This window comes from Salvelinus sp. IW2-2015, linkage group LG4q.1:29 (genome assembly GCF_002910315.2).
Source record: "Salvelinus sp. IW2-2015 linkage group LG4q.1:29, ASM291031v2, whole genome shotgun sequence".
NCBI lineage: Eukaryota > Metazoa > Chordata > Actinopteri > Salmoniformes > Salmonidae > Salvelinus > Salvelinus sp. IW2-2015.
In genome coordinates this window covers 56,413,755-56,423,846 of record NC_036842.1, presented here as the reverse complement: position 1 = coordinate 56,423,846, position 10,092 = coordinate 56,413,755, and the positions used below count along the sequence as shown (strand labels likewise).

Here is a 10,092-nt window from a genome sequence, read left to right as displayed (position 1 = left end):
GGGAAATGCCCCTAGCCCTCAACCGCCCGATTCAACAGGTCCCAGACGTGCTCATGGGATTGAGATCCGGGCTCTTCGCTGGCCATGGTAGAACACTGACATTCCTGTCTTGCAGGAAATCTCGCACAGAAGAGCAGTATGGCTGATGGCATTCTATGCTGGAGGTCATGTCAGGATGAGCCTGCATGAGGGTGAGGGAGGAGGATCTCAATCCATTGAGCACGTCTGGGGAGGAGGATGTCTTCCTGTAACACACAGCGTTGAGATTTGCCTGCAATGACAACAAGCTCAGTCTGATGATGATGTGACACACCGCCCAGACCATGACGACCCTCCACCTCCAGATCAATCCGCTCCAGAGTACAGGCTCCGTGTAACGCCAATCCGACCATCACCCCTGGTGAGACAAACCCGCGACTCGTCAGTGAAGAGCACTTTTTGCCGGTCCTGTCTGGTCCAGCGACGGTGGTTTGTGCCCATAGCGACATTGTTGACAGTGATGTCTGGTGAAGGACCTGCCGTACAACAGGCCTACAAGCCCTCAGTCCAGCCTCTCTCAGCCATTTGTGGACAGTCTGAGCACTGATGGAGGGATGTTCCTGGTGTAACTGCGGCAGTTGTTGTTGCCATCCTGTACCTGTCCCGCAGGTGTGATGTTCGGATGTACCGATCCTGTGCAGTGTTACATGTGGTCTGCCACTGCGAGGACGATCAGCTGTCCATCCTGTCTCCCTGTAGCGCTGTCTTGGCGTCTCAACAGTACGGACATTGCAATTTATTGCTCTGGCCACATCTGCAGTCCTCATGCCTCCTTGCAGCATGCCTAAGGCACGTTCACACAGATGAGCAGGGACCCTGGGCATCTTTCTTTTGGTGTTTTTCAGAGTCAGTAGAAAGGCCTCTTTAGTTTCCTAAGTTTTATAACTGTGACCTTAATTGCTACCGTCTGTAAGCGTTTGGTGTCTTAACGACCGTTCACAGGTGCATGTTCATTAATGTTTCCAGAAATGTCCGGGAACTTGCAGGTGCCTTGGTGGAAGAGTGGGGTAACATCTCACAGCAAGAACTGGCAAATCTGGTGCAGTCCATGAGGAGGAGATGCACTGCAGTACTTAATGCCGCTGGTGGCCACAAGATACTGACTGTTACTTTTGATTTTGACCCCCCCCTTTGTTCAGGGTCACATTATTCCATTTCTGTTAGTCACATGTCTGTGGAACTTATTCAGTTTATGTCTCAGTTATTGAATCTTGTTATGTTCATACAAATATTTACACGTTAAGTTTGCTGAAAATAAACGCAGTTGACAGTGAGAGGACGTTTCTTTTTTTGCTGAGTTCATATTTATTGCAATTTGATACTGCGTTTTTATTCGCGATTTGATGTTCCAAACATATACTATATGTCAGATGCAGAGAGACGAGAGAGCGTGAGGAAACGAGTTTTGATAATTAAAGTGCTGAAAACAGGTTGGCTCACTTAAAAAGAGAAGCTATAGGATGAAAAATATCATAGTTTTGGCGCTGACTAGCGCAAGCTAATGCTAGAAAAAACAAATGTATAGTAAAATATGAAAATATCGTTCCAAAGTAATATCAGAATATGTAACTATCGACCCCCCCCCCCCTGTGTCCAGGAAACCGGCCCTGAATGTAGTTTCCACATGTGCAAAATCAACCTTTTTAGGCTGCAATTTGACACAGATCCACCTTTTCCTATTCATTCTGTCCAGATAGCAAAAGATGCCAAGGAGTGTGTGCAGGAGTGTGTGAGCGAATTCATCAGCTTCATCACGTCGGAGGCCAGCGAGCGCTGCCACCAGGAGAAGAGGAAGACAATCAACGGCGAGGACATCCTGTTTGCCATGTCCACCCTGGGCTTCGACATGTACGTGGAGCCCCTGAAACTCTACCTTCAGAAGTTCAGAGAGGTGAGAGGGAGAAGGGAGAGAGAGCCTGGGTGTGCGTGTGTGCAATTTCTCGACCTAAGACATTTGCTTGTGGACTGGTCCTTACGAGTTCTCAGGAAATCTCTGTATGGCCTTGACTCAAACACAAAGGGCTTGATGTTGCTGTGTTCTTCCCTTACCTGGCCCTTAAAGGGGAATGGAAACACTTCAGGAAGGAAATCTAAGCAAAGAGATATATATATTAAATCCACTAATTCTAAACATGTGCTTTTAACATAAAAACATATCTATATTTAGTATTTTGACCGTCGACAAGGTTTATTTGAGCTATGATTGGCGCCATTTTAAATTGCCATAGAAACTACTGACGCCAGTGCGTCACTGGCAGGAATCAGCAGATTGTCTGTGGTATTGAATTTTCGYGCAGAGAGTGAATCGAAGAGAGTGAGGTTAGGCGCGGACAATGAAGATGGCGACAACAAGTGGTAATTCAAACCAGGCTGTATGAATTGTCCAAAAAAACAATCCCTCTGTAAATTTCCATCGGCTGCCCAAGGACCTACAACTTTTGAAGAAGTGGCTCCATGTCCTGAAGAGGAAGGACGTGCCAGCTCAAGCTTGCAGGATCTGCAGACAGCACTTCGCGGAGGTAGACTTCGCGATGAAGGGCTAGGCTAGCGTTTGACACTAGATGAAGGTAACAAGCTAATTGCATCTGAAGTGTTTTGTGTAACACCCCCCAGCAAATAACGTTAGCAAGCAACTCAACTGCAACTAAAATTGCAACACAGTTTATACATGTACCCCTGATATTAGGTAACGTTAGTTTAGCTCGCTTCCATCTCAGATAGTCAAGTACTGTAATACATTTTGTTGACAGATTTATTTTTGTAATGTTTTGTTAGCTCTGCCTTGTTTAGCTAGACTGAAGTTGACATAGCTAATGTTTGCTGAAAAATAAATGTCCCTTTTTATTTGGTGTGTGTTGACAAAGCATACAAGACAGGAAGCTTGTTAATGCCAACTGATATATTTGGGTTCAGTTGTCTTAAAAAACGTAGTTTTTTCACCCAGGATGACATCTTTATCCGTGAAAATGTTTTCATCCTGGAGGCAGGAGGCAGAGGTGGTACATGCAAATCTGTGTTATTTCTAAGGCTATAGTTTATTTCAAGTATATGCAGTAATTCTATTTAACTAGCCTAATAGATGCCTTAATTGTTTTCTACCAACAGGAAAGAACAGTTAGTGCAGCATGCCAAACTGACCCCTAGGTGCCAGAGTGTTCCTGTGCTGCAGTGGAGAAGAGGTCCACCGGGACCATCACTAAAGAGCTCAGGGCCCAGCTAGATTGAGCTCACGACCATCCGTATACAATCGAGTCCTGCCCCTGTACGCCACAGATGGAGCTGACGGAGAGTGAGATCAGTGAAGACCAGAACTCGCTGTGTGAAACTGAGTGCTCAGAATCACAATCATCACAGTAAAATATACTATACAATATATACAATATACTATCGATCACTTTGGGGAAGCGGGATGGTGTTCTGAAAATGGAGAAGGAACAGGCCATTCAACAGCGAATTCAAAGATACACCCATCCATAAAGGGAATCCGAGTGGAATAGTTTTTCCGCATATTTTTTTTTTTTACCCTTTTCAATGGATGTGCTACCTTGTCCCAGTTCGACTCTCTCAACATATGAATGCTCAGCTATGAAAAGCCAACTGACATTTGCTTCTGAGTGTTGAACTGTTGCACCCTCTAACCACTGTGGTTATTATTTTGATGTAAAAAGTGCTTTTGTAAAATATATTTGATTGATTGATTGTTTGCTGTGCTGGATGCTGTGTATTCACTAACTGTCTGAGTGATGGGACATTTTTTATTGTATCTGTAGCATATTTTGGTGTGTTTAATCTGCATCTTAACTTCATAAAGTGGCAATCAGCAGTAGAAACAATTAACAAAGTGTCTCCCTGCTCCTCTTTTGGTAAAAAGCTGAGGGATGGGGCTGGAGAAATGTAACCACTCTCAAATTCATAGACAGAGCTATAGATGCAAGGACTGACCATCCATGATATCAAAATTGTTATCCTGTCTCTATGATCTGTTTCCACTACTATGTACCCAGTTCGCTTTGGATAAAGGTGTCTGCTCAATGGCATATATTATTAAAGTCTACTTTGACTCTAGCTGCCCAGCTAGCTGCCTTGTTCTAGCTGCCAACTAGCTGCCCAGTGTAGTTACCATTCCTTTCCAATAGAAGGCAGCCAAAGCTAGTTGAAGTCACTACTCTAGCGACAGGGACGGGGTTAGTGCACATTGAAAGTCGTTTTATCTTCAAAGCAAGTTTATCTGGTTACACTTGAACCTGTTGTTATAGTGGACAAGCTAACTAATACTATTTTTACATAAAACCCAGGTGTTAGGTATATGTCTTAGGCTAGGCTAGATTTACTAAATAAAAATAAATTACTTTTATTCAATGCCTTTGCTTCTGGCTATGCGCGACTTGTGGAAGAAACGGCACACGCAGGGATGAGACGCCGTACACCTCGTCCAATTCTCCCTTGTGCGGATAGGGTGAACTGGCGATAAGCTGCCAGCCTGTATGCTCTGCAAACACAATCATAGGACAAGTTAGTCTGATACCTAAACTAAATCACAATGTATTTATAATGAGCACGCCCCATTATTGGTTAGAATGAGATTTCATGAATCATGATGTCTGCGATTCCAACTCTGGTCGTCTAATCTAAAGTGAATGTGTTACCAACGCGCCAAACAGCGTTATAGAACGGATACTATATATATTGGACACCTACCCACTACTGATATTAACCTTAAACAATTGATAATCAAACAAAATTTCACCAATTATTTAACAGGTATATCGGCTGCTGACTGGTCGAGTAACCTCTTCTGCCAGGAAGTCCTTCGTTAGCATTAGTGACACGTTCAATAACTACATCGCCATCCAGACAGACTGACAGGAACCCAGCCACCATCCGCTGGGATTTTGTGCTGTATTGCCACCATCTCTCTACAACACACACACTCCTACTCTAGCCATTACCTGGCAGCATCCCCACTCACACCAGTTTGTTTGCCTACGCAGACCCTYTAGCTGAGGTGTTTCATGCGGCATATCTGTGTTGTTACTGCTACGAGAATAGACTCTTTGATCTGGGGCAACGATTGGCTCAAACATGAACGGCTTCAGTAGGTTTATTGGCTCCCTAACTAGCATTATTTCATTCTCTGTAAAAAAACTCAGACTCGGAGCTACTCGATAAATTCAGCCATTTTGGGGAGTTACAAAATGTTCTCTCCTGCCAGTGACGCAACAATGCCAATATGGCTGTTTACAGTTAGTTAGCTGGCGTTTGTAAATCATAGTGTTTCCATTCCCCTTTAACTTATCACACAGTTGATGCTGTGGAAATACAGCTCAATGTATAATACTAACACATTCTTAATGTGTATCTGTAGGCGATGAAAGGGGAGAAGGGAATCGGAGGCGTATCTGTAACGGAGGGACTCGGAGAAGAACTCACGGACGACAGCTTCGGTAAGTGGGGCCTCAATCCTCATAGAAAGTATCAACAGTCGTTATCTTCCTCCAGCACTCTGTTAAAAGCTCAAGGATTAGGCCTAGATGAAAGGATGAGAAGTGCTGTATGTATAAATGTACTCCTTTGTTATTTATTTGACAGGGTCATCAGCTAGTTTATGGTCCAGTTGACTTTCATGTCCTTATTTACTGCAGTTCTTCCCCCCTGGACCCAGGCATAATCCTCCCCTGAAGATCAACAGATAAGAGATTGGCCTTTCATCCTGGTCTCCCTAGGAAAATAGATTACTAGGCAGTAACCTAGAGATTAGAGTGGCCCGGGGCCTAAACCAGAAACCTTTCGGCTGCTAGTTCAAGCTCCGGGCTGGGCTTGGTCTCCCTGGGTAAAGATATTTTAGTTAGTTGTTGATCATTGCTAGACAGCCATTTTCAAGTCTTGCCATATATTTTCAAGCAGATTTAAGTCAAACTGTAACTAGGCCACTCCAGCAACATTCAAATTTAATCTAGGCAAGCAACTCCAGTGTATATTTAGCCTTGTGTTTTAGGTTATTGTCCTGCTGAAAAGTGAAATTTGTCTCCCAGTGTCTGTTGGAAAGCAGATTAAACCAGGTTTTCCTCTAGGATTTTGCCTGTGCGTAGCTCTATTACGCTTCTTTTTATGAAAAAATTATAAAACATAACATGATGCAGCCACCACCATGCTTGAAAATATGAGTAGTACTCGGTGATGTTTTGTTGGATTTGCCCCTAACATAGTGCTTTGTAATCAGGACATGAAGTTAATTTCTTTGACAGGTTATTTTCAGTTTTACTTTAGTGCTTTATTGCAAGCAGGATGTATGTTTTGGAATATTTGTATTCTGTACACATTTCCTTATTTTTCCTCTGTCATTTAGGTTAGTATTGTGGAGTAACTACAGTGTTGTTGATCCATCCTTAGTTTAATGACTGTGATAAGAGAGAACAAACTGTTTTAAAGTCACCATTGGCTTCATGGTGAAATCCCTGAGAGGTTTCCTTCCTCTTCGGCAACTAAGTTAGGAAGGATGCCTGTGTCTTTGTGGTGACTGGGTGTATTGATACACCTTCCAAAGTTCAATGAATAACTTCACCAAGCTCAAAGTGATATGCAATGTCTGCTTTTTTATTTGTACCCATCTACCAATAGGTTCCCTTTGCGAGGCATAGGAAAACCTCCCTGGTCTATGTGGTGGAATCTGTTTTAAATTCACTGCTCGACTGAGGGACAGATAACTGTATGTGCGGGGTACAGGGATAAGGTATTCCATGCAACTTATGAGACTTGTTAAGGAAATGTCTACTCCGTAATTTATTTAGGCTTGCCATAACAAAGGGGTTGAATACTTATTGACTCCACACATTTCAGCTTTTCAATTTTATAATTTTGTAAACATTTCAAAAAACAGAATTCCACTTTGACATTATGCGGTATTGTGTGTAGGCCAATGACACAAAACTTGATTCTCCTTCATTCTATTATATGTTTAGTAAGTCCTCTAATTTATAGGGAGACTGACAGAAGGCGGGCTCTAATGGCCGGACAGTGTGACATTAGGACCGACCCGTTGATTAAGAGAACTTAATCCGTTTAATGTTCATATGAGATAAAGCTGCGATTTCCTCATAAGAGTTCAGTTTTCTTTCCTGTTCAGAGGACAATTTCTATCTTAGAAGGAAATAGGCTATTCATAATTCTAAACATGACTTAAATAAGTTGCATACATTTTATGTTTATAGTAAAGTACATATTATACTTTTAATAACATAGGAAAAATATCAGAATGTATATTGGGTTCATACCAAAACATGTGAGTTTTTCAGTTTAATATATTGATAAGAAACGTTTAATATGTTCTGGCGTTAGCACCCTTTTTTGCTCTTTGTTCACAAATATGTATTTTTGACTCTGCAGGGGGCATCAGGGTCGGACGAATGGGGGGGGGGGGGAACAGATGAGCTTTGGTATTTGGTATTTTATTAGGATCCCTGTTAGCTGTTGCAAAAGCAGCAGCTACTCTTCCTGGGGTCCACACAAAACATTAAGCATAATACAGAATGATGTAATACAGAACATCATTAGACAAGAAAAGAACTACATACATTTTTTWAAAAGGCACATGTTGCCTACATATCAATGCATACACACAAACTATCTAGGTCAAATAGGGGAGAGGTGTTGGGCCACGAGGTGTTGCTTTATCTGGTTTTTGAAACCAGGTTTACTGTTTATTTGAACAATATGACATGGAAGGAAGTTCCATGCAATAAGGGCTCAAATATAATATTGTACGTTTTCTTGGAATTTGTTCTGGATTTGGGGACTGTGAAAAGACCCGTGGTGGCATGTCTGGTGGGATAAGTGTGTGTGTCAGAGCTGTGTGAAAGTTGACTATGCAAACATTTTGGGATTTTCAACACATTGTTTCTTATAAAAAGAAGTGATGCAGTCAGTCTCTCCACAACTCTTAGCCAAGAGAGACTGGCACGCAAAGTATTTATATCAGCCTTCTGATTACAATTAAGAGCAAAACGTGCTGCTCCGTTCTGGGCCAGCTGCAGCTTAACTAGGTCGTTCCTTGCAGCACTGGACCACACGACTGGACAATAATCAAGATTAGACAAAACTAGACCCTGCAGACCTTGCTTTTTGGAGTGTGGTGTCAAAAAAGCAGAGCATCTCTTTATTACGGCTAGACCTCTCCCCATCTTTGCAACCGTTGAATCTATGTTTTGACCATGACAGTTTACAATCTAAGGTAACGGCAAGTAATTTAGTCTCCTCAACTTGTTCAACCACCACACCATTCATTACCAGATTCAGCTGAGGTTTAGCACTTAAGGAATCGTCCCTTATGTCCTTTATGGCCCGTCATATAATGAAGCACATTCCGGTGACTCTGGTAACCCATTCAAAGGCAGAAAGGGTGACCCTGGTTCCTGTGTTAATGTTTAATTGTAAATCACCCCCGTTGCGCATGTCCTCCTTGTGGGCCCTCGTCACAACACATGAAAATCTTCTGAAGAACTTAGAAAAAAAAGTACACACCATATAAAGCACTTAAATGTTGCTAAAAGTAATTGGTTAATTGAAAATCTTCTGAAACCGCCGCTCTTTCTCTTTCCTGCCCAAATACAGATAGTAAGAACATGAACCAGCAAGCTATTTGATTCGAATACAAACAGTGTAGCTATTCTCTCCGCAAGGCAATCAAACAGGCTAAGTCCCAGTACAGAGACAAAATCGAGTCGCAATTCAACAGCTCAGACACAAGAGGTATGTGGCAGGGTCTACAGTCAATCACGGATTACAAAAAGAAAACCAGCCCCGTCGCGGACCACGATGTCTTGCTCCCAGACAGGCTAAACAACTTTTTTGCCCGCTTTGAGGACAACCAGTGCCACTGACACGGCCCTACCAAAACCTGCGGGCTCTCCTTCACTGCAGCCGAGGTGAGTAAAACATTTAAACGTGTTAACCCTCGCAAGGCTGCAGGCCCAGACGGCATTCCCAGCCGCGTCCTCAGAGCATGCGCAGACCAGCTGGCTGGTGTGTTTACGGACATATTCAATCAATCTTATCCCAGTCTGCTGTTCCCACATGCTTCAAGAGGGCCACCATTGTTCCTGTTCCAAGAAAGCTAAGGTAACTGAGCTAAACGACTACCGCCCGTAGCACTCACTTCCGTCATCATGAAGTGCTTTGAGAGACTAGTCAAGGACCATATCACCTCCACCCTACCGGCACCCTAGACCACTCCAATTTGCTTACCGACCCAATAGGTCCACAGACGACGCAATCGCAACCACACTGCACACTGCCTAACCCATCTGGACAGAGGATACCCATGTGAGAATGCTGTTCATGATTACAGCTCAGCATTTAACACCATAGTACCCTCCAAACTCGTCATCAAGCTCGAGACCCTGGGTCTCGACCCCGCCTGCTGCAACTGGGTCTGGACTTCCTGACGGCGCCCAGGTGGTGAGGGTAGGTACAACATCTCCACCCGCTGATCCTCACACTGGGGCCCACAAGGGTGCGTTCTGAGCCCTCTCCTTACTCCCTGTTCACCCACGACTGCGTGGCCATGCACGCCTCCAACTCAATCATCAAGTTTGTGGATGACACTACAGTGGTAGGCTTGATTACCAACAACGACGAGACGGCCTACAGGGAGGAGGTGAGGCCTCGGAGTGTGGTGTCAGGAAAATAACCTCACATCTCAAGGCTCACAAAACAAAGAGATGATTGTGGACTTCAGGAACAGCAGAGGAGCCCCCTATCCAATCGAACGGTTCAGTAGTGGAGAAGGTGGAAGTTTAAGTTCCTCGGTGTACCAATCACTGGACGAATTGAATTGGTCCAGCCACAACAGACAGCGTTGTGGAAGAAGGCGCAGCAGCGCCTCTTCAACCCAGGAGGCTGGAAGAAATTCGGCTTGTCACCAAAAGCACTCACATGACTTTACAGATGCACCATCGAGAGCATCCTGTTCGGCTGTATCCCCGCCTGGTACGGCAACTGCTCCGCCCACAAACCGTAGGCTCTCCCGAGGGTTAGTGAGGTTGGCAGAAGCAACCA

At 43.8% G+C, this 10,092-nt stretch overlaps 1 protein-coding gene across 3 annotated transcripts in view; it reads left to right on the top strand.

Annotated features, from left to right (window-relative positions):
* LOC111962207 (nuclear transcription factor Y subunit beta) overlaps positions 1–10,092 on the top strand; it is a 44,295-nt gene that overhangs the window by 28,876 nt on the left and 5,327 nt on the right. For 2 of the 3 annotated variants that reach the window (XM_023985113.2, XM_023985114.2), the window contains exons 4-5: positions 1,733–1,930; positions 5,405–5,483. In XM_023985113.2, the coding sequence (XP_023840881.1) occupies positions 1,733–1,930; positions 5,405–5,483 (277 nt within the window). The remainder of the gene's footprint in view (positions 1–1,732; positions 1,931–5,404; positions 5,484–10,092) is intronic. The other variant, XM_070442970.1, reaches the window with a different exon arrangement.